The sequence below is a fragment of the Alosa alosa genome, chromosome 11, assembly GCF_017589495.1.
Source record: "Alosa alosa isolate M-15738 ecotype Scorff River chromosome 11, AALO_Geno_1.1, whole genome shotgun sequence".
NCBI classification, from domain to species: Eukaryota; Metazoa; Chordata; class Actinopteri; order Clupeiformes; family Clupeidae; genus Alosa; species Alosa alosa.
This window is the reverse complement of record NC_063199.1, coordinates 30,682,256-30,707,657: the sequence shown is the minus strand read 5'-3', so window position 1 is coordinate 30,707,657 and position 25,402 is coordinate 30,682,256. Positions and strand designations below refer to the sequence as shown.

Below are 25,402 nucleotides of genomic sequence, written 5' to 3'. Positions count from 1 at the left end.
GTGTTAAATCATTTGCAAGAGATGACTTCTGCTCTGCTAAGAAGGTGAAGATCAAGTGGATTCAAGTTTCATTAAGAGCATCAAACAATCGAGAAAAACTGTAACAATAGCGGCAGGTTCAAACACACCTGGCTCCACCGGAAACAAACCAGCATTTTGTGCACGTAGTCTATAATTTAAGGGCAGCCGTGGCCTACTGGTTAGCGCTTCGGAGTTGTAACCGGAGGGTTGTCAGTTCGAACCCCAACCAGTAGGAACGGCTGAAGTGCCCTTGAGCAAGGCACCTGACTCCTCACTGCTCCACGAGCACCTCTGTAGCAGGCAGCTCACTGCGTCGGGATTAGTGTGTGCTTCACCTCACTGTGTGTTCACTGTGTGCTGTGTGTGTTTCACTAATTCACGGATTGGGATAAAGGCAGAGACCAAATTTCCCTCACAGGAGTATATATACTATACTTATACTTAGACTGTTGTCCCTACCTTTACCCATGAGGACCACTAGAGAGCACTGTTTTTCCTCACAGGTCCCTGCTGGATTCCAAAACTGGATTAACAAACACTTACATATCAAATTTGACACAGTCTGGATATATGACAGCCAAAACACTCACAAATAGCAACCGGAGCTCTGGACCTGTTGTCATGTCAGAAAGAATAAGCGGGATTTCATGGGGAAGTCATGTTCACAAGCCCCACACCAAGACTATTTGCTGCTAAAATAGTTACAGACTTTACTTACTTTAGTTATTGACTTTAAAACTGATATCTATCTAACTATCTCAACCAAAAGACCAAAAAATGTGGGTCGAAAGAAAGTGAACAGAGGAGTTATGACAAACCATGTAATCCTAGGGAAAATAAAAACACATGCATTATAGGCAAATAAAAACCCTAGGCAAATAAAAAAAATGAATCAGACATAGCAGTTGTGTTAACAGCAGACACATTTTCAGAGAAAGAGAGAGAGAAAGAGAGAGAGAGAGCGAGATCAAATAAAGATAATCACATGCGTGGACAAAGACAGCAGAGATACTGTGCTGCCCTGCAGTAATCTTCTCTGTCTGACTGAGCTAGAAACAAATAATGGGCAAATAGATCAATATTCATTTATGTCTGTGAATGTAGGCCTGCTTATGTCTCTGTGTGTGTGTCTGTGTAAAACAGAGATTCAGGTATTTCTGGCATGAGTCATTCTAGTGTGTTATAGCTTCAAAGCAATTATTTGGGAAGATAATAATGGCAAAGTGCAACAACAGTTACTGTTGTGTTCTTAATATTTTACACATATAATGTAAATCACTGAGTGAGTGAGTGATTGATTGATTGGGTGATGACTGATTGATTTGACTTGTTTTTTTGCTAACCTGGATGGCTTGCATTTGCTCTTGTTGCATAGTTTAAATAAAATAACATTATAACACATCCAAAGCTCTCTCATTCTATTTCTTATTTTACTGTAGCAGTTGTTCACTGACACTTGGGGAATACAGCCCAGGCCTAGAGTGTGTGGCATCTGATTGGCTGATTGCACTGACTGACGGTATCTGATTGGCAGATTGTGTCGACTGAGAGCACCTGACTAGCTGACTGTGATAACCAAGTGTGTGCTGAGTCACTGTGAGTGGAAGAGATCTGGTTTGGGGCAGAAATGTGCATACCTGTGTGTGTGTGTGTGTGTGTGTGTGTGTGTGTGTGTGTGTGTGTGTGTGTGTAGGTTAAAAACTTACTGACCAAGACTGATGAACACAGCCAATTCTGTCCCTGGAGAACAGCCATGTGGACCACCGTGTAAAAGCATGCACGCACAAACACACACACCAATTTGGGGGAGTGTGCATGTGACCACACAAGATTTAAAGGGAGACAGACTCATAGAGAAAATGAAAGAGTGAACAAGACAGATATTAGAGAGAGAGAGAGAGAGACAACAAGTTTCATCTTCCCAGATTTCAACATGCGTGTCATCAATCTGGTATAGTACTTGCGTGTGTGTGTGTGTGTGTGTGTGTGTGTGTGTGTGTGTGTGTGTGTGTGTGTGAGAGAGAGAGAGAGAGAGAGAGAGAAAGAGTGCACATACATTTTCAATTTCAATTTCAATTTAATTTCACTTATAGAGTGCTAAAACATTACACATGTCTCATGGCACATCAGAGAGAAGAAAAGAAAACTGTAAATGCACCCATGAGCAGGGGAGAATGGGGTGATGAGCCACCCCTTTTAGGAAACCTTAAATAAATGTTATCATGTGACAGCTTTTTAAGGAATAGGGAATTATTCCTTACAATCTGTGGAAAGGTACAGCACATGGCAAATGTGGTAAAAAAAATATGTGTAAAAATATGATTTTTTTTTTTTCTCCAAATGGATTCCATTCATGTCCAGAGAGTTTGGTGATTTAGAGAAAACGTGAATAGAACAGAGCATTCAGATGCATTTCACTTCAATCGGTGCCCTTTGATGTGAGGGCTAAACAAAATCATTTGATTTCAGACTTTTTTTGCAGAGAGCATATCTCTTTCCATTTTGGTTACAGAGTTGTTGGTTACAGAAGTTGTAGAACACTTCAAATTTGTTTGGTGTGAATGTTACAAAACACAATCTCCTTGACACATCAGAATGATGAAGAATGTAAAAAATGCCTCATCTAACCCTGTTCTCCCCTATGCTATATACAGTACCTGTAATAAGTGTGTTTGAATCATGCATCATGTGTTAATTCTTATTGAACATTTGGAAGGTTTTATCATACCCTGTGTAATACCTCTCAGTTGCAAACTGTGTAGTTGGTGCATTGAACATTTGAGAACTGTGGAGCAGTTTAGCATACTGTATAGCTACTGTGGAATGTGGGAAATTGCAGACAATGGTGTGTGATAGCTATTGTAAATAAGACAAAAGTTTTCAAAATGTCTCGCACTGCATGCACAACACAATTTTCCTGGTCATGGGTGTTTTGAAAATACCAGAATGTATATATTGTCCCAAGCTATGACTGTGTGTCACTCAAACATCATTCTTGCAAGCAGGTTTATGTGGACACAGGTTCCCTTGTGGGTGGGTGTATCTTGCACTTAGTAGGTGTGCGTATCCTGTTTCTTCTCTGTAGTCAACATATAGCTGTAGGCCTGTGTGTGGTATAGGCTGGCATGCAGGCCAAGGCCCATGGGTGTAAGACAATAGTAGCAATTAGTAGCAATTAGTCATGATTTTAAACCAACCTGGTTTGTTTAATATTTGTGACCTAGCCTTATTTGGGACTATAATTCATCTCTTTTCCAGGGTCCAGACCCCTCGCTGACCTACCGGCCAGACATAAAGCCTCTCGCTGACAAGGACCAGTCAGAGTATCGGAACTTTGAAGTATAAGAACCTCTCCCACATTCTCATCACATCATCTATGTTTCTAATTCTATAATTCTATAAATACCTCTTATCAGAAATACTGCTGATGAATACTGGGAAACACATGTAGTTTTCTAAAGTGTATTACAGAATAAAATTGCATTTATTACACTGTAAGTAACTATGAAACCATGATGTGTCATGTTAATATTGATTTCAGTATTAGGAAGGTCTCATGTTCCCTATGATAACCTCTGTGTTAAAGAATTTATGTGTGTGTTTCTCAGGGTACTGAGCTATTTGACCGGGTGTTCAACACATACAAATTGATGCACACACACCAGACTTTGGATTTTGTCAAACGGAAGGTCAGTAACTTCTGGCCATACAAACACACGCACGCACACACACACACACACACACACACACACACACACACACACACACACACACACACACACACACACACACACACACACACACACACACACACACACACACACACTCAGTTACAGGCCCCTGGTTTAAGAGGACAGAAGTTAATATTTTGCTGAGCCTCCAAATTATGTTAAGATCTTTGTAAACAGGTCTTACTAAAAAGTAATTACATCACAGAGGGTCAGTTATTGTGCAACTGCTACTATCTGAGAGGTCAAGCATGTTTACACTTTTGTAACTGAGTAGACCAACACTGATGCATCTCACTTTAATACTTAAGGCTCCACGCACCTTGACAGCAAAGTCCAACAAACATTCCAAACATTCTGGACTTATTGGACTTAGTTATACTCACGTCCTCTCTCCCTCCTCCACCTCCCTCCCTCCTCCACCTCTCTCCCCTCCAGCATGTGGAGTGGAGTGGCTGTACCCACGCTAAGATGACCATGATGGAGGCCATCGACTCCTTGGACAAGTTGGTGGATGAGTCTGACCCGGACGTGGACTTCCCCAACTCCTTCCACGCTTTCCAGACCGCCGAGGGCATCCGAGCCCAGCACCCCGATAAAGGTCAGCCAGGGGTCAAATTTCAATGGGGGTAACCCCACAGATGTAACCTCAGGGTCTGAGAGAGTGGTTGTGTGTTCTGGTCTGGATGGTCTAATTCAGCCTACATCTACTCCTATAATCTGAGCACCTAGAGATGCTTAGATTATAAACAAACTAGATCATCAACAAACTGTTGACACTCTGTTAACAACAATTTATGGTTTAAGGTTCCAGTTAAGGGCTAGGAGTTGGGTTTAGTGATGTTGAGTAATAGTTTAAAAAGACTGAACTTGAACAAGCCATCTGTGAAGTCTTTGCATGCAGACTCCTAGTAAAGTGTTACCTGTGGTTGCATCATGTCCGTCTCCTTTCCCATCCTGCAGACTGGTTCCAGCTGGTCGGGCTGATCCATGACGTGGGCAAGAGCATGGCTCTGTGGGGAGAGCCTCAGGTGAGTGATGGAGATGGACTTCAACCTACAGCTCTTCTCCATGGACTAGAGGGAGAAAGATTATACTGCTAAGCAAATATAACAGTTGTTAGATTACATAATACTGAGTACATTAAAGGTGTAGTCAGCGATTATATGCGATTTTAAGCCCATAACATTTTTGTCACATTTAGCAATCATCTCCTCACAACCACTAGCTGCCCATTCCGTGAATACAGTGTAAAAAAAACGGTCTCTGTAGGCAGCCCAGGCTCCGAAAACTGGAAACAAACAAAGTAGGGGCAGCCTGTCCCCCTGACAAAAATGAAATTTTGCGTGGATTTTCTCTGGGAATACTGAAGGGAGGGGTGAGCAACCTCGCTGGCGTGTTTCATTTGGTCCTTGGTTAAAATATAATGTACTTTGTCTGCTAAAAAATGTAAATATAAACATAAACACAAACAAATGTGACTTTCTGCAAGATCATAGCCTGGAAATCCAGATCTAAATCCAAAGATTAAGGGCATTCTGGCATTGAGTAATGAAAATGGCCCAACTTGAGGGACGGCACCAAGCATGCATTTGAAAATCTCACTGCATCCAATTGGATAACACTACGACCAATGTTTATTGACTGATTCCGGACTTCAACGTTGCAGGGCTGTCATCATCTGTTTAGCTCGCCTCTGCCCCGCCTATATCAGATACACCAATGTGATTGGTGCAGCTCGGCTACAAGGGCATAGTTAATGAGCATCATTACTGAATGCCAGATTCAAATTGTGCTCTCGCGAGAACAAGATTTCCAGGGTAGCAAAATCACTAACTGCATCTTTAAATATGGCAGTATGAGACTAGGTGCTCAACTTTGCTTGTGAAAGACTTCTGTCCATTTCCAGTTCTGTGTTGATTGTGTGTGTGTGTGTGTGTGTAGTGGGCTGTGGTTGGGGACACTTTCCCAGTTGGCTGCAAGTTCCAAGACTCTATTGTGTTCAGAGACACCACCTTTAAAGAAAACCCAGACAACACTGATTCTGTACTAAGGTATACACACTTGCATGCACACACACAGGCTTGCTCAGAGGAAAATATCTATTAGACTGAAAACTGATTAGAAACTGAACTTTCCCTTCATAATCTATCCTACCCTATCTTTCTGTGTGTGTGTGTGTGTGTGTAGTACAGAGTGTGGCATCTACAAGCCCAAGTGTGGACTGGAAAACGTGCTGATGTCCTGGGGCCATGACGGTGAGCCAAAGTTTAAATGAGCTGTGTCTGTGTGTACACATGCTGACGTGTTTTCTATTGCAGAGTACCTGTACCAGGTGATGAAATTTAACAAGTGCACCATCCCTGAGGAGGTGAGGCAAACACACATACATAAACACACACTACTTTTCTATGCATTGGTAGCAGATTGTTGTTTGATGATATACTCCTTCACTATACCCACTTGTGAGCAAACAAGTACAAATCATCTACTGACATCACATCCTGCTCTTTCTCTCTTGAAACACCCTACTGTACTTCCAAGTCCGTTTTTTGGCCTTTTCCTTCCTGAGGATGGTTTGTAGTGCTAGGTTTAATCAATTTATCACATAAATTGCTCATTATAAAATGTTGAAGACAGCTGCATGTAAATATCTTTTCGGTAACACTTTACTTGACGGGTGAGTTCATAACACATTTATAGCAGCTGTCATAAACTGCACATAAAGCATTCATGACTGTTTCATGAGACATGACTCAACATTCATACCAAACCTTTCATGAATGTGGAAGACAGAATGACAACAACTTGTCAAAATAAAAGTCCAACAATCGCAAAGCAGCATTGCCGTTTTTCTCTCCAGCCTTTGTAAATATTTCATGAATATCTTATGAAGTCTACATGGAATGTCACTTTACTATACAAGTTGTGAAGTATTCGTAATCACTGAGTTTAACACTGGTAAACTAGCCTACATTCAGCTGACCCGTATTTGTGTAACCTGGAAAGGTTGGACATTCCCAGTAGCAAAAGATGAGAAATCATCTGCAAAGGTTACGTCATAAATGCTTTGCGATTGTTGGACTTTTATTTTGACAAGTTGTTGTCATTCTGTCTTACACATTCATGAAAGGTTTGGTATAAATGTTGAGTCATGTCTCATGAAACAGTCATGAATGCTTTATGTGCAGTTTATGACAGCTGCTATGAATGTGTTATGAACGTCAAGTAAAGTGTTACCATCTTTTCTTTCTAATTTTCCCTCCCTACCCAAAAACATCTTGGGGGCCGTATGAAATCTGCTGGCGGGCCTGATCTGGCCCCCGGGCCTTATGTTTGACACCCCTGCCCACACAGTATAAGGGGTCTGGCGAACACTGTGTGGGCAGGTGACTTTCCAAGCCTATGGACTTTTGAATAATGTTTAAACAAAAGTAAATCAGAACGATAAATACCGTTATTAACCAGTTATTTAAAATTGAAAATAGCGTTTTCACTCCAGAACAAGTGAAATTTGTTTTGTTCCCGTTTTTCGGTTACGTTCATCCAGAAATTGTGTCTACTGTATTTCGTTTTCATTCTTTAAACCGTTTCTAATCCCTGCTGGTAAATAAAGAATCCTGTACTTTATGTTGAAGTCCAGAATTGTGGCAAAGGGTTTGGTTTCATTCAGAAGTTTGAAATGGCACAAAGTGCATTGACCATTCATTTACAGCTACATCCAGTCTGGATAGTGTCCCTGTAAAACACACACACCTTTTTGTGCTTTTTTGTTTGTTTTTTGTGTGTTAACTTGAAACACTTTGTGTGTGTTCCTGGTTCCTTGCGTTCTAGGGTCTGTACATGATCCGGTTCCACTCGTTCTACCCCTGGCATTGTGGAAACAGCTACATGCATCTGTGTGATGACAAGGACGTGGCAATGCTGCCCTGGGTCAAAGAGTTCAAGTAAGGAACACACACACACACACACACACACAACATATACACCATAGGTGGAAAAGTTCAGCTTGCCTTCAAACTGGTTGCCTTCAAACTGGGTCCGTTTAACTGGACGGTACCCAAGTTCTATTATTGCCCCTTGCCCTGACCAAACTGGTCTCCGTTCACATTACATTTTTATTTGCGGACCCGGGCCCGTTTGTCATAAACACTTCTGATCACCAATAACGCTTGGCAACGTCTCGAAAACGGCAGTTTAATTCCTGGTTATAGTTCACACTGTCAAAAATCACAGAACCATCGGTCCAAATCAACTACCTGTGAACTTAACACAGGTGATCTCACCAATTAGCTGATCTACCTGGCTGAAGAGTTGTACCAATTAGAATCAGCTGGTTTAAGTGAATGGTTGGCACAGAAATGTGGTCTGAAGCTGGACTTTTCCACCTCTGGTATACACTCACACAGTTTAGGCCTACATCCAGAAACAGAAAGGAACTCATAGTCACAAAATCAATCATCACAAAGTGGTCCAAGATCACTTTTTGTTTCGTTTTTCCAGACAGGTAAATAGTCCAGACATTAGTGTGTGTGTGAACTCATTTTGCCCACCGAGAGTTCTGTACTAACTGTGTGTGTGTGTGTGTGTGTGTGTGTGTGTGTGTGTGTGTGTGTGTGTGTGTGTCGATTGCAAATTTAGTTTGATATGTGTGTGTGGGAGTATCCATTCCACAGTAAGATGGTTTGATCAGTCTGTGTGTAAATTTGTTCCACAATAAGTTTGATGTGTGTGTGTGTGTGTGTCCATTCCACAGTAAGATGGTTTGATCAGTCTGTGTGTAAATTTGTTCCACATTAAATTTGATGTGTGTGTGTGTCCATTCCACAGCAAGTTTGATTTGTACACTAAGAGTGAGGAGCTGCCCGATGTGGAAAACCTGAGGCCCTACTACCAGTCTCTCATAGACAAGTACTGCCCTGGGGTCTTGCAGTGGTGATACACACACATGCACGCAGGCTGGAACTGGTGCCACACACACACACATACTGATCATACAGATGCTCATCACAGGGACAAATCAAAAACACTGCACTGCCATAACATGTATCCACACAACCACTACACTCACTCACTGATGTTGATTTTATATCATGAATTTCCTGTTTCTATTCTAGTATGTATAACTTTAATTGATTGAGTGCTAATTATGAAAAATGGTATTGTTAACTGACTGTGATGTTAAAGGAGGGAAAAAAGCATTTGTCAACCATAAGATTGATTTATTATAAACATCGAAAAAAGTCAGAAACCTTGAAAATGTGTGAAAATGTTGAAATGTTTCTCTTTTTTTTTTACTAGCTCAGCAAACAAACACACACACACACACACACAACACACACACACACACACACACACACATTCAAAAAGAGCAAGTGAACAAGAGCAAGAACATGAGAAAACAAACACGTGCAAAGGTCAAATTCAAGGTTGTATCAAAGCATAAGATTAAAGGCTTAATGAACCACACGCACGTATACACACACACACACACACACACACACACACGCACACACCACAGAGAAAGCCCATTAATACAAAAAGTAACAGTGAATGGTCAAAAATGATTGTCGGAAAACAAAACCAACCATGAGTTTGCGAAGCAAGGAAGATTAACTAAGAGAGTGTATGTGTCTGAACACCTGTATGGATATAGATACATAATTCCCCCAGAAATGGTCATGTGCAGTTAATGTATGCATGCGTGCATGAATGGTGAATGTCCGTATGCGTGTGTGTATGTGTGTATGTGTGTATATGTGTGTGTATATATGTACATGTGTGTGTGTGTGTGTGTGTGTGTGTGTGTGTGTGTGTGTGTGTGTGTGTATATGTGTGTGTGTGTGTGTGTGTGTGTGTGTGTATGTATGTATGTGTGTGTGTGTGTGTGTATGTGTGTATATGTGTGTGTGTGTGTGTGTGTGTGTGTGTGTGTGTGTGTGTGTGTGTGTGTGTATATGTGTGTTGAAAAACAGGTGAAAAGTGCTCAGTAGAAAATACAAACAGGAGTGAGTGGCATGTGAGGTGAGAATCCTATAAACAGATCTACTTCCTCTTCCTTAATGAGTCAGCAGGGTCCATGTTCTCTTCAGGCTGCGTTTCGTCCTGTTCCTCCTCTCCACCCCCCTCTCCATCCTCTCCTCCAGTCACCTGCTCCTCTTCTGCATCACTCCCATCCTCCATGCCCTCCTCTCTTTTGCCCTCCTCCTCCTCCTCTTCCTGTCCACCCTTCATCTTCATCATGTCTTTACCATCCCCAGCTCCTCTCCTGTCCTCCTCCTGCTCCTCCTCCTCCTTCTGCTCCACGTGCTTCTCTTGTTCAGTGCTACGTCTCTCCCTCTCGCTGGCCTTGTGCGTGGGTGTGTGTTTGCGGGAGAGCAGCGGTTTCAGTAGACACGCTGCCACCACGGCGACCAAGAGAGACCAGACGACCAGAGGGGCCGGCAGCACACACACAGCCTCACGCACACTTGCAAGCATCCGGGGCAACGTCGCCTTGGAGCTGCGTCGGGCTGGAGCCTTGTCCTTTGAGACACACACACACACACACACATACACACTTAGGGGCTTTTCACTAACATAAAATTCATACATTTCATATAACTGACCAAAATGAAATATACAGTGAGCATGTGCACAAACACACCCACACAGACAGATGTGCACACGCACAGACACACACACACACTCACAGATGCACACGACAAACACACACACTCTGTTGTTACCTTTAGTCCATGCTGACTCAGCATGCTCTCTAGGAAAGGGTCACCTAAGTACACTGTGGGATAGAACTCCTCCACATAAACCCTCCACCACCACCGAGAGGGATACGCCCTGAAAACCACACAGACACAATGGAGGTTTTAATTAGCATCAAGTTAGCTTTTAGTCTACTTTAGGTCACCTAAATGAGTCACCCATGTAGATGACACTGCCCCAGTTTGTTTTGTTTGAAAGACTTTCACTGAATTTAACCAACACAAAAGACAGGGGTCTTTGTTTTGCAGACTGAGATGGTGAGTGTGTGTTGTCAAAGTAATCGGTGTGTTTGCTCACCCGTCCTCCTTGGGTTCAGTAAACCAGTACTTGTAGCGGTGAGCTCTGATGAACACAGGGGGCCTATCCTTGAATGGGTAGTTTGATTCATCTGTCTGAATCAGCCGGATCACTGGAATGCATATAGGTACACTTAACCAGGAGATGCACACTTACAGAGACCAGACAACCACAACTATATTTATATACATCAGTGTATATAGTGATCTTGTCCCGAAGGACCATTCAATGTCTGCCAATGTCTTCAATGACCTTTCACACAACCACAAACATGGAGACACACACGTCCGTGCATGCGTGAGTGCATCTGTGCACGTACAAGGGGGTCCACATGGCTGTACTCCAGGAACAGAGTAACTTTTTTTTTTACTTGTACACACACACACACACACAAAAACACTCACCATCCTTCTTGCCCTGCAGTAATCTGTGGACGAGGCTGGTGAACCAGGGGCTCTGGTGGTGGGGCCCCAGGGCAGCGAACCACATCTGCCAGTCCAGCCGGGGCTGGTGCGGAGTCACAAAGAGCGGAGACGCGCTCATGTTACCTGGCTTATACATGAATTCTATCTCCTACAGAAGGAAGGAGAGAGAGAGAGAGAGAGAGAGAGAGAGAGAGAGAGAGAGAGAGAGAGAGAGGGAGAGAGTATACTTCACGCTTTGGTATCTGTGTGCCTTTGAGTCTTAAAATATTTTCTATTTATTTCTAATAGAATTATTAACTAACAGTTTCCACCATTAGACACATACACACACACAGAGAGTGAGAGAGTGAGTGAGTGAGTGAGTGAGTGAGGAGAGTGAGGAGTGAGGAGTGGGAGTGAGGGTGTGAGTGAGGTGAGTGAGTGGAGGTGAGTGAGTGAGAGAGAGAGAGAGAGAGAGTGAGTGAGTGAGGGTAGGGAAGAGAGAAAGATAGAGATAAAAGGGAAGAGAAAGAGACTGTTCCGAGTGTCATGTCCTATTTTAGGAACATCATCTCATTTACATACATAGAGAAGGGATCACAAACAAAAAGAGAAAGAAAAGTACCAGAAAGAAACAGGAGTTGTGTGTGTGTGTGTGTGTGTGTGTGTGTGTGTGTGTGTGTGTGTGTGTGTGTGTGTGTGTGTGTGAGTGTGTGTGTGTGTGGGAGTGTGTGTGTGTGAGTGTGTGTGTGTGTGTGTGTGTGTGTGTGTGTGTGTGTGTGTGTGTGTGTGTGTGTGTGTGTGTGTGAGTGTGTGTGTGTGTGTGTGTGTGTGTGTGTGTGTGTGTGTGTGTGTGTGTGTGTGTGTGTGTGTGTGTGTGTGTGTGTGTGTGTGTGTGTGTGTGTGTGTGTGTGTGTGTGTGTGTGTGTGTGTGTGTGTGTGTGTGTGTGTGTGTGTGTGTGTGTGTGTGTGTGTGTGTGTGTGTGTGTGTGTGTGTGTGTGTGAGTGTGTGTGTGAGTGTGTGTGTGGAGTGTGTGTAACCGTGTGTGTGTGTGTGTGTGTGTGTGTGCGTGTCCTGGAACCTCCCTAACCGTCCCTCACGATCCCAGCTGCCCTCAATGACAACCTCTGGGCGTCCCCCAACCCCGGTCATCCTGCGGAAGAGGCCATAGGAGTTGGTGAGCTGGTAGCGGTCAGTCACCTCAAACGCCTGCTTCACGCCCGGCCACAGAGCGTTGTTAGCATCGTAGTCCAAGAAGGTAAAGGGCACCTGGGGTCACACACACAAACACCGAACATAAACACACAGACAGAAATATACAGAGGAAACACTACTCGTATACCGTAAATGCCAATTCTCAAATGTACTACAGTGACCACTTCAAAGACAGCAGGAACGCACAAAGCCTATGACAGGGCATTCAGGCCCTCACGGACTACAAGCCCGCGCCACAGAGCTGTGAGAGCAACATCCCTCTGCTCAACAACCTGAACCGCTTCTTTGCTCGCTTTGAAGCACAAAACAGCACCTGCCCACAGAAGACCCATCCCCCTCTACATGAGCAGCCCCTGTGCCTCTCTGCCGACAGCGTGAAGAGGACACTTGCTGCTATCAACACCCGTGAAGGCAACAGGTCCAGACAACATCCCAGGTCGCGGCGCTGAAGGACTGCTGGGGAGCTTTTAAGGATGTCTTCACAGACATCTTTAACACTTCCCTGAAGCAAGCCATCGTCCCCATCATGTTTCAAAGCTGCCACCATCATACCTGTGCCAAGAAAACTGCTCCATCCTGCTTCAATGACTACCGCCCTGTGGCACTGACACCCATCATCATGAAGTGCTTTGAGCGGCTTGTCATGTCACATTTCAAAGCCATTCTCCCCCACCTTTGGACCCCTTCCAGTTTGCATACCGAGCCAAGCGGGTCTACAGAGGATGCAATCTGCTCTGCCCTCCACCCAGCCCTCACCCACCTGGAAAAAAAAGAGACTCATATGTGAGATTGCTGTTTATAGACTTCAGTTCTGCATTCAACACCATAATACCACAACAACTCATCTGCAAACTTGACAAACTGGGACTCAGTACCTACCTCTGCAACTGGCTACTGGACTTCCTCTGTCAGAGGCCCCAAGTAGTAATGCGTGTTGGCAACAATACCTCAAGCAGCATCACACTGAGCACAGGGGCCCCAAGGCTGCTCTCAGTCCGCTGCTCTTCACACTGCTGACGATGATGACTGCACTGCAACCTACAGCAACAATCACATAGTGAAATTTGCTGACGACACAACTCTGGTGGGTCTCATCACCAAGGGCTTACGAGACTCAATACAGGTTGGAGGTCGACCATCTGACCACGTGGTGCAGGGACAACAACCTCCTGCTGAACGTCCAGCAAGACCAAAGAGATTGTTGTTGACTTCGGAGAGGTCACACTCCAACACCTGCCACTGACCATCGACGGTGCTGTGGTGGAGAGAGCGAACAGCACCAAATTCCTGGGGTGCACATCAGTGAAGACCTCTCCTGGACCACCAACACTGCATCACTGGCGGCAGAGCTCAGCTTCGTACTTCCTAAGGAAACTCAGGCGAGCAAGTGCTCCACCAGCCATCATGACCACATTCTACCGAGGCACCATTGAGAGCATCCTCTCCAGCTGTATCGCTGTGTGGGGAAGCTGCACTGAATACAACAGGGAAAGCCCTGCAGCGCATAGTGAACACAGCTGGAAGGATTATTGGTGCTTCACTCCCCTCCCTGAAGAACATTTATACACCCACCCACCCACCCGCAAGGCGACCAAAATTGTGAGTGATGCAAGTCACCCCTCACAATCTGTTTGATCTACTGCCCTCTGGGAAGAGGTACAGAAGCCTGCGCTCCCGCACTACCAGACTCACCAACAGCTTCATACACCAAGCTGTAAGGATGCTGAACTCTCTCCCTCCCTCCCCCTCCCCCTCAGCTACATAACATCCTGGACATTGGACCCACAATGGCCGCCTGCACTACTCCACTTGCACACTTGTACACTTTACAACTTGTTGTTGTTGTCCCTGCTGCTGCTTACATAACTTGCACCACTATGCCACTTTCTTTCTTACTTAGGTCAGATTCTTTTTTCTTGGCCAACACAAGGCGCTCTCCGATTCTTCTCTTGTTTCTTTGTGGGTCGTAATCCAGGGAACTCATAAAAAATAGCAAATGGTCGCTCAAAATCTTTTTTCTTTCTTTAATCCATTTTAGCACAGGTTAATTGACAAGCGTTTGGCCTGATGGCCCTTCGTCAGTGTGTTTAGTCCCTATGGCTGCTTCCTAGTTATAAAAAGACAAGTATATTCAATTAGTGACACCTGTCCTCACATTAGCTCGTATGAATTCCACAGATTATCTCCGACACATCAGGCCTCGGCCGTTCATCAGTCGGAGCTTTGGTGTCTCAAATACAACACACTCATTTACATTGTAACAACGCACCACCACATATCGTATAGTCAGACAAATGATAAATACATAAGACAATAAACATATAAGTAACACTCAGAATGACACAATCACAGAAATGACGACAGATCAAAGTCTTCATTCATTTCCCTCTGGTGACATAGAGCGAAGGATACATCCAGAAAGACTCCCTCTGAAGGAGCTTTTGTCTGTATCTCCTCTCCTCTGGTCTTTATGCGTGCTATACCAGTGCATTTCCAGATCTTCTAAAGTGTGATTTTTTTCGAAGTGTCTTGCTACAGGTGAAGTTATATCGTTCTTCTAAATGGCTGATTTATGTTCACTCAGTCTTGTTCTTAATTGTAGCGATGTTTTCCCCAACATATAATAACTGGCAAGGGCATTGCAAAAGATAAATTACGTTTTTAGTTAGAACAATTTTATTAATGAATCTATTTTGTACAATTCTCCGCAGTAAAAAGCAGCTGAACGATATTGGTTTTTAACATGTGTGGACAAGCAGCACAATTTCTGCAAAGAAGCATCCTTGATGAAGGAGAACTTCCCTCAATACTTGCGGATAACGTCCGACCTAACCAATAAATTATTTAAGTTACTCGACCCTTTTATGAGGGATCGAAAAGCCCGACAATCGGCAGAGAAGATCCACAGTTTTGTGAAAGTGGTGCGAGATCCTCAATCACTGCTCAATGAACCTCATGCTCTTGGTTGTAGAGCAGGCAACCAAAGATCTGCATACTACAAAAAAGCTCCATCCAAGACTGCATGAAGAAATTGGGAAAGCCACAGCAAGAAAGACCTTGAAGTGATGCAGAAGAAACTAAAAGAACAAGTGGACACCTTCGAGGATGAGCTAGTGAAATTCAAGCTCGAAAATTTCGTTGTGACACGATGGATTACAAAGATAACAACATCTACAGATGGCTATCCAACAGACCAGTAAGACCTCCATTGATCCACGTCACCAAGGCCCGGCGACACACAGCTTCCATCTCTTCAATGGCATCCTCCTCCTCTTCTCGCGGTGTCTTTTTTTGGAATCTGAGTGTTACTTATATGTTTAATGTATTATGTATTTATCATTTGTCTGACTATCGACGATATGTGGTAGTGCGTTGTTACAATGTAAATGGAAGTGTGTTGTATTTTGGAGACACCAAAGCGGCTCGACTGATGCAGTTCCGCCGGGGGGGGCCTGATGTGCTCGGAGCACCTGTCTAATTCATACCAGACTAATGAGGGACAGGTGTCACTAATTGAATATACTTGTCTTTTTTATAACTAGAAGTAGCCATAGGAATGAGAAACACACTGAAGGCCATCAGGCGAAACGTTTGTCAATTAACCCCTGTGCTAAAATGGATTAAAAAGAAAGAAAAAGATTTTTGGAGTCGCGACCATTTGCTGTTCTTACTTAGGTCAAACAGAACTACCCAAGCCTTTTATTGGCCTGACTTTGCACTAGTATTTTATTGACTGTCTATGCACAATTTCAACCAAATTTTGCTGCTCTTATTTTTTCATTATATATGTGCCCTTTTTTATTTACTTATTTACTTACTTTTTGTTTACTTGAATGTTATGTTTGTCTGTGGACTTAAATGGTAAAATATGTCTTGTCTTCACCGTGGGATAGTGAGAAACGTAATTTCGATCTCTTTGTATGTCTGGAACATGTGAAGAAATCGACAATAAAGCTGACTTTGACTTTGACTTTGACTTTAACTGCGATGCGATAAATCTGCAGCACTTATACACACACACACAGGTTTGCTACTGACCAAGCTGATGGTGAACATGCTTGCAGCTGCAGCAGAAATCACTCCCCATTGCAGAGTGCTCCAGAAACGCAACAACACACCCTTCATACACGCACACCTGCAGGAGACAGACAGAAAGTTAGACGCACACACACACACACACACTAGCTAATGCTTTGTAAGGGGAGGAGTTTAAACCACAGCTCCTCCCCTAAGTCAGAGCGTTTTCCTTTCTCTTTCGATATTTCCTTTTCTGTGTTTTGTTTCTTTGTCTGTTTGCTTGTTTGTTTTTGTCTCGTCCTTTCAATCGCCTGACCCGCTGCAAGTGCATTTGTCAATTTTTCAGCCTTGTTGTCTTTGTGCTCTGATTTGCGCTTAAATCAGAAAAGCATGTTTCTGTATGAGCTAGTGTTTGGTTGTGATAATTCTGCAGGTCATCACAATTAAATAGAGGCTAGTGACCACTTAGGCAACCCTTGTTCTTACATAAACTCTAGTACCAAATATATCTGTGCAGGAGCCACATAACCAGAGTTTCATCATAAAATTCCCACTGGTAGGGTTTGGGTGGCTATCCCCACAAAAGCCCTATCACCTTTCACAGAGCAGCCAGACTCAACCAATTGAGGGAACCGGCTTGTATATAACAGGGGTCAGCCACGCACCTTTAAAGGCTATATAAGAGGGTCCCCGCAACCTTAGTGGTCACACATAGACTTTTAATTTGAAGCAGTGGGGTTGCAAAAAGGAAAATCCAACATCCTGTCATTCCTGGTTTAACCAGCAGGGGGCACTACATCTTCTAATACTGTATGCACAACAGAGTGTGACACACACACACACACACTTACACACACTTACTTGACCATTGCCCTGACAATCTCCCAGGTAAGGGACAAAACTCCAATCCAGATGCTGGGCCTCATCACATCCTTCAGAAGTGCCATGAACTGGTGATAAGTGAAGGCTAGACAACACACACACACACACACACACATTGTGGGTTTAAGTCATACCTGTCAACATTTAGCTTTCCAAAAACGGAAGGTGGGGTGCAGCCTACTTCCAAAACTCCAAAGCTGCTTGCTGTCAGATTTGGTTCCGAGGGCACAAGTTCAGTGTATCAACAACACTCAATAACAGTTTATGTGATGTGTTAATCAATTAAATTCCCAACAATTTCACAACAGCTAGTTCTGGAGTAGGCCATTCAACTAGCCCGCTTGCTTACGACGAGACTCAGGCTGCGCAGCCGGCACCCGCTTCCTTATTTGGGTTTTGGGTTGCCAGGTTTTAGCCTATGATAAAACGGTTGAAATTGAAACTAAGTGATCGTGTATGTGTAGGGTGTATTTCATACACAATCTGGCAACTTGAGAGATGTCAGGACTAATAGAAAAAATTAATGGATCAATAATTTTAAAATAAAGTTTGATGGCCATGCAAATTACGGGAGTTTTCCGGGAGAAATAACAAAACGGGAGGGTGCTGGGAGATGATCTTGAAATACGGGAGAACCCGGGAAAAACGGGAGTGTTGACAGGTATGGTTTAAGTTCAAGCTGGGCTCATATTTCTATGTTATGGTTAGGGTTGCAAAGGCGCGGAATATTTCTAGTAAATTTCTGGAAATTTTCCAGAAACTTTCCATGGGAAGTTAAGCTGGGGAATTTTGGAAATATTCCAGGTTGGAAACCTTCATGGAATTAGGAAAGAAATTATGAGAATTAATGTTAGTTTACATTTACAATTAATTAATTGAGAATTAATGTTAATTTACAGTAATGAACTGGGAAATTTAGGTAATTCATACAAACTGCTTCATATACAAACATAAATATAAACATTTTGTTTTATAATAAGCAATATGATTTTTCATATTTTCACTTATCTTAGCATTCAAAACTAGCTAGCATGCTAGCAGGAATCCCTGCCTATGGTTTACTAGCGTGCTAAGCTAACCATCAGTGCTATCTGTATATCTATTGCAAAAGTGAACACTAACTGAAGTTTACTTGTTAAAAACATTTTTAATGAACTTATTTTAATCCTCAGTTTGCTAGCCAAAGCAAATCGCTAGCAGCAAGCTAACAACACCGAAACCACTCAATTGCCCAAGGTATGCCACGCCACGCCACGCCACGCCACAACAAATTCAGATTATTTCTAAAAGTCTTAAAATATATATATCAGACCAGCGATATGACCGTATGGTTATTAACCATCCCATTTAAGTTTATGCAAAATGGCGTACTCCCATTGACTTTGAATGAGGACAAAAGTGACAAGCCCACAAGTGGGCAACTTCCACCAGGGTTTCCCACCAGTTATTCCCACATTCACAATGACGTTTTTTTCACTGAGAAATGTTTTTTTCCCCATGCGCATGAACGCACCATAGGTTTCTCATAGGTCTAGTAACCTATGCTGATTGCTGTGTGCATGTGATTGATGTACAGTGTATGTGCAGGGTACAAATTCAACTGAATTTGCATTACATCAGGTTGTTTCAGGTTGCAAGATGTTTTTTTTTTATCAACTACATTTAAGTTCCCTGTTATAGACTTGCATTATTAAAAATGCCCAGTTTATACCCATTGATTCCTGTTTATTCTCGTTCATTCCCATTAATTCCCATGGAAAGTTTCCAACTTTGCAACCCTAGTTATGGCGTCATATAAATAAAACTTGAAATGAATAAGTAAGTACAACCTGATTAGAGCACATAATGTAAAAGTAATAGCGGTGTCACAATTCTTTAAATCCTCGATTCGATTGAATTTTCAATTTTAAAGTCATGATTCGATTTGATATTTTTTCAATGACATTACTATTAATGCATTTCTTAAGGCTAGACACTACAGGTGAATAGGGTAAAATTTTTAAATAATAGACATCACCATGAAACTTCCTCAGTTGATTAATTTCACAAGTATGAACAAAAAATGTATTACAAGTTTTTGCTTCGAGTTTGGTTTTAACTGGCTGCAATAACGCTCCGCAGTTCAACTCACTGTACACTACTGTAGCTATTCTATGTATGCCATGCAGAAGCATGATGGATGGTTTCCATATTAACTAGCACCCACCAATCTTTGAAGAGACCTCCTTCTTGTCCCAGTCTATCTGCAGGTTGAAATGAAGAATGGTCCAATATACGAGCAGGATATATACAGTCACCTCCACACAAACACACATCCATGACCATGCTTTTTGGAGCACGCCTGCTGAAACAAATCACAGATACAGAGAGAGAGAGAGAGTTGTTAAAACAAAGTACTAAAATATGTACACTGTTGCTGCATCTCTGGATGTTTGTAGAAATAGTCCCTCTCTGTGGAACTTCTCTGGTCAGAACTCACATAGACTACAGGGGTTTCTGGCTTAACAAGGGATGCAATGATGTGTCATTGCTCACCAGGTCACCTGTGCTACTACTGCAGGCAATACATCATATTGTACTGTTGGCCATCACTTCTTTTCCCTCTAAGATGCAATTACCATCTTAGAGTGTGTGTGTGTGAGAGCAATTATCACAATAATTTGGTAAAGCATTACAAACTTACTTATCCCTTACTAATGCACATGTTCATATATGCACTATAAAATTAAATATGTATATGTGTGTGTCTGTGCAGGTCACACTCTTTTGCAGTTTGTTTGTGTTTGTGTGTCTGTGTGTGTGTGTGTGTTTGTGTGTGTATGCGTGTGTCTGTGTGTGTGTGTGTGTGTGTGTGTGTGTGTGTGTGTGTGTGTGTGTGCATGTCATGTCATACTCTTTTGCAGTTTGTTTGTGAATGTGTGTCTGTGTGTGAGTGTTTGTGTGTGTGTGTGTGTGTATGCGTGTGCATGTCATACTCTTTTGCAGTTTGTTTGTGTTTGTGTGTCTGTGTGTGAGTGTGTGTGTGTGTATGCATGTGTCTGTGTGTGTGTGTGTGTGTGAGTGTGTGTGTGAGTGTGTGCATGTCATACTCTTTTGCAGTTTGTTTGTGTTTGTGTGTCTGTGTGTGAGTATGTGTGTGTGTGTGTGTGTGTGTGTGTGTGTGTGTGTGTGTGTGTGTGTGTGTATGTGTGAGTGTGTGCATGTCATACTCTTTTGCAGTTTGTGTGTGTCTGCAGATGCAGATGGTCTGCGGAGGAGGAAGTTGATGTGCTCGTCATCCAGCAGGGAGAGACACAGTGTAATCGTCAGCAGGTTAAAGAAGTTATAATTTCCTGAGAAGATAATCAGCACCTGCAACAACAACTACACACACACACAGGTGAGAGAGAGAGCGAGCGAGAGTGAGAGAGGGATGGAGGGGAGAGTGAAAGAGGCAGAGAAGAAAAAACACTTTATACATTAGAGCGACACAACTGTAGATCAACACTGAAATGACAGTAACAGAAAAGTCCAGCAGAGGGCAGACGTCTTCCTACCCAATGAATTCACTACTTTAAAGGTGCTCTAAGCGATGTTGGGTAACGTCACTTCTGTTGACGTTCAAAAAAAGCAAAGAGCTAGCTCGCTACTCCCTTCCGTGCAGTTGAAAGTCTCCTAAATGCGCATCTCTTCGGTGATTGGCTGAAACAGTTTGTTATGTTTTTATGGTTTTTGTTGCCATTTTTGGAACCTGGGCTGTCCAGAGACCACATTTTTTTTTACAGTGTATTCAGGGCACAGGCAGCTAGCAGATGGTAAGGTGATGTTTGTATGTGACAAAAATGTTTTAGCTTAGAAACCGCATAACATTGCTTAGAACACCTTTAACTATCTCAGAAAATCCTGCAGGGGTTAAATTAAGGCACTCTGTAAATGAATATTTGTGATCTTACAACTGACTTCACCAGTGAGAATTACCCTGTGCTTTCCAGTGGACACACACACACACACGCACTCACACACACACACACCTGCAGGTAGAAGGCGGTGAGGCGGTGTCGTCGTATGGGGCTGAAGAAGAGGAAGGGCACAGGGATCTCGATGAGGAAGGTGGCCACCACGCTCAGCTTCTGCCACCACACGGGCAGCTGGTGGGCAAACCAAGCCAGAGGAGTGGGGATACACTGGGTCTCGTAGTGGTATGTCAGCGCTGGACGGACACACACCCACGCACACATGCACACGTACATACACACGCACACGCACAGAAAGCAGATTCATAACAGATAGATACACAAACAATACAGACAGGTCATCTGCTGGAAACATTAGGCCTAGTTTTTGGTCAAAGTTTTCTCCATGGATTCCTGGTCAGAACCCCTATTGGAACAGATTAAAACTTGGGGCATGTTGAATTTTGTCCAACCGTATTCCAAAATGGCACATTTTTACACACTTTTTGCTATGCTATGGGGACATTTCCGGTAAAAACAGTGTCATTTTAGCAAAACTGTCCTTTTCTATCAAATACAGTACAGAGGTTTACTGATGAAATTTACGAGGTTTAAACGGCCCTCCGCTTCGCGTCGGGGGCCGTTTTACAACCTCGACCGTGCATTAATTTCTGTGAACAGACCACCGTGTCGTCCATTATCCCTTGACTTAATTATGACTAATTTTATCCCATGCATTACACAAACACAGGCATACAGAAACAGAGGCATGACTGCACTGCATCTAACTATGTAGTACACACACACCTGCGCACATAAAAACACACCTGTGAGTCCCCACCACGTGGGACAGCGGCTAGTGAGCTTGACCACTCCAGAGGCAAACATGAGCCGGAAGAGCAGCCAGCGCACCACCCACAGTGTCACGTTGTCATGGAAACAGCCCCGGGAACGCCCCCAAGGCAGGTACAGGGGTGCCACCAGGACACACAGAAACCCTATCTCCAGCAGGAGATTATCCCTGCAGAGGGACCGAGAGAGAAAAAAAATGTAAAGTTACTTTTATTTATCTATTTGTTTAGCGCGCAGTCTTATGCAGAGCAATAGAGAACTAACTACAGGAACAATACCCCTGGAGCAACTCAGGGTGCCTTGCCTTGGTCAGCAGGGACATAAAGGTGGAAGCCCCTGGACATGTTACACGTTGAAGGTCAAGTGACCATCTGGCTGTCCAGAAATATTCATGTCTATTTATGAGATGCCTGATGTTCTGGAGTCATCCCCACTCAGCAGCTGTTTCATTTACTAACATGTGACTTCATGCATACTAAGGAATTGTCATAATATACATAACCAGCACAACACTCACCACTGGAAGTAGAGAAACACCTGTCCAACCTGTTTTATGTAGAGGGGAAAAAAAGATGTTCAGAGAAAGGTGGATGTGTGTGTGTGTGTGTGTGTGTGTACACATCAGACAGTGTCAGCACAGCAGCATGAGTAACAAAGCAAGCTGTGCTCTTCAGAGATGGTGTCTGTGTTCCTGTTTGCGTTTGTGTACGCATGAGGGCCAAGTATAATTCAAGTAAGTGTGTGTGTGTGTGTGTTGAGGAGGGGCTGCGGCTGTGTTACCTGATAAAGTGACAGGTACAGTATCCAGAGGCACAGGTAGAGCCGACAGTCCTGTAGCCTGTGCGTTAGTGTTGACAAAAGGCTGAGTAAGGTCCCTAACAGGGCAATAAGCTCCATGCCTTGCTGTGTGTCCAGCCCAAGCTTGGGACCCAACCACAGAAGGGTGGGAGAATCCCTCAGTTGCTCCCAGAATCCTTTGCCCGTGTAACGCAGCATCCAGCGCGAGGGCAGCACCCCCTCGTTGCCATAGAGACCTATGGCGGAAAAAGAAGTGGCGTGTTCATACCAAAAATTCTAGAGTGTTACGATGCATGTTTAGGCTAGCTAAAAGACCGTTATCAGGTTTTATAAACTTCATCATGATGAAGACTATTTCAAACACTAATGAAACTAAACGGAAGACAGAAACTAAGTATGCACTAGTATGTATCTAACGTTAGTGCTTTCGGCTAAAGTTAGCAACAACTTATACACTTAAATTAGCATGTTATCCAACCTGCTGCAACCAAGCTGGCTAACGTTAACGATAGCGTTAACGTTACTGTAACTTATTTCGTTAATTCGTTTACAAAAACTCCACCAAAGTAACGTTACCTCCAGTGCATTTTTAATTAAGCGCTCCTAAGAAGTAACCACTGGAAGACAAATTGACATCATGTTAGCATCGGTGTGCCATCAGATTTGAACACAAGGAGTGCGTTGTTTTGACTCAGATTCCAGGAGCAAAAGACACAGGAAATCACCTTCGTCAAACAACCTTAATTTACGTTATGGATTAAAGACCAACAATGCCTAGAAGCTAATGTTAGTTTGGCTGAATCGGCCATAACGTTACTTCAAACTGGCTGACGTTGATATAAAGTTCATAAGTTACTCTGCGGCAATGGGTAGCTACACATGCACATAGTATGTGCACTTTTGGCGATGTAAGCCTATAACTACACTGTCAACTTCACGACAAAATAACACTAGGTTCATTGCACAGTATCACTGTACTGAAACATGTCGCTTGCATGTTAGCCATTGAATGCTAACAAGAATTTGCCATGAATTTGCTCAGAACAGTTTATCAAGGGAAACGGGTGAGTCACCTGGTATCTGTACGTATAGGGAAGCAAACGCAAACATGTAGATGGTAGACATGCACCAAAGGAACGCTTTCATTGCCAACCGTATTTCCCCCATCTTGCCACGCCAGATTCCTGAGACTGTCCAGCAAGAGTGGTGGTGGAAGTCGGGACGGATGTAGCCACGCACGCACGCACGCACGCACGTGAGGGCGGACACGTACAGTAGGAAGAGTCAGGAAGGAAAACTCATGTCCTGCAGCGAAGGCGCAATATGTTACACCAATCTCATAAAACGGGCACCATCTACAGGCGATGAGATCAGGAACAGGTTTGGCTTGAGTCATTTCTCTCTCTCCCAGCCAATTCCCGAGCCATACAGCAGTGCGGTCGACCTTGAGTTTCGGCCTTTTAAGTTGGAACCACTGCAACAATAGGCACATGAACTGTAGGCGAACAGATTGAAGCAAGATAAAGTAAATACAAAAGCTTCTCTATTCGATCGTCTTAATGTCATACAAGTATTGGCTATTTTCTTCCCTAATCATGACTCAGAGTGATGTAACTTACAAAAACAAAAAATGGTTAAGATCAGCATAATCAAATGTAGCCTACTAAGACAAAGGCATGCAACTGTAGGCTATGTTGTTTGCAGAGTGTAGCCTATGCCTCAACAATTAGCTTTCAATGGCTCAGTTAATGTCCAGCTCCTACACAGCTGACTCCATTGGAGAGTTCTTGGCAGCACTCACCTATCCCGAAGGTCCCCACGGGTCATGGAATTTCTGGAATATCAAGGAATTTTGGAAAGTCTATTCCAGACATGGAAAGTCAGGGAATTTGATCATTTTGGGGGCAAAGTGATGGAATATTGGGAATTGTGTTGTAGCAGGATAAAATATACTTGCCAAAATTATATTTTGGTGTACTGCTTGCTTATGGTCATGGTTAGCCCAACTTTGTTTATTCAGTGCCCATTTAGTCATCTCCCGCTCTAAAAAAGTCAGAGTCTTGAACGCTATGTGGCTGCTCTGAAATCTTTGGTTGGTATATTTGTACCATTCATTATAGTAGGTCATGGAAAATCAGTTTTTTTGTCAGGGAAAGTCAGGGAAAAGACATTGACATTTGTGGTGGGCGGTAAAACAGTGTGCCACCCGGTCTGGGTGGCGTCAGTCCAGGACCCCTGCATCCTCGGACTGGACTTTTTGACGAACATGGGCTGGGGAACGGCCTGTCAACATGGCTCCACCCCCCCGGGCTTCAACCCTACAACACCGCAGGTAACCACTGTGTCAGCCAGGGGAGCAGGAGATATTTTCAAAGTGAAGGGGACCAAATTGTGAACACAAACCCATAGTGAGATCAGATTTCCAGATATCGGATCGCCACCTCTGGCCCACTTTCGACCATCATATTTTAAACTTGCCAGAATATTAAGATA

At 43.4% G+C, this 25,402-nt stretch overlaps 2 protein-coding genes across 3 annotated transcripts; one reads left to right on the top strand and one right to left on the bottom strand.

Moving 5' to 3' along the window:
• Positions 1 to 1,897: 1,897 nt before the first annotated feature.
• Positions 1,898 to 9,081, top strand: miox (myo-inositol oxygenase). 2 transcript variants are annotated; one of them, XM_048257492.1, is made up of 11 exons: positions 1,900 to 1,972; positions 2,383 to 2,406; positions 3,280 to 3,360; positions 3,630 to 3,710; positions 4,188 to 4,350; positions 4,713 to 4,780; positions 5,694 to 5,803; positions 5,940 to 6,007; positions 6,071 to 6,120; positions 7,584 to 7,696; positions 8,580 to 9,081. In XM_048257492.1, exons 4-11 carry the CDS (start codon positions 3,672 to 3,674, stop codon positions 8,686 to 8,688), a joined length of 720 nt encoding a protein of 239 aa, XP_048113449.1. In that variant the 5' UTR covers positions 1,900 to 1,972; positions 2,383 to 2,406; positions 3,280 to 3,360; positions 3,630 to 3,671; the 3' UTR covers positions 8,689 to 9,081. The 2 variants fall into 2 exon arrangements, with proteins under 2 accessions (XP_048113448.1, XP_048113449.1); XM_048257491.1 differs by lacking the exon at positions 2,383 to 2,406 and having other exon boundaries at positions 1,898 to 1,972.
• A 557-nt stretch (positions 9,082 to 9,638) lies between these two features.
• On the bottom strand, positions 9,639 to 24,096 carry lmf2a (lipase maturation factor 2a). The gene is given in 14 exon segments (XM_048256095.1): positions 9,639 to 10,274; positions 10,478 to 10,586; positions 10,809 to 10,920; positions 11,213 to 11,392; positions 12,311 to 12,482; positions 16,467 to 16,563; positions 17,307 to 17,412; positions 19,534 to 19,671; positions 20,537 to 20,690; positions 21,338 to 21,516; positions 22,087 to 22,280; positions 22,629 to 22,657; positions 22,892 to 23,145; positions 23,983 to 24,096. Coding segments are annotated over 14 exon segments (2,298 nt in total). The 5' UTR covers positions 24,077 to 24,096; the 3' UTR covers positions 9,639 to 9,794.
• Between the last annotated feature and the right edge of the window lie 1,306 nt (positions 24,097 to 25,402).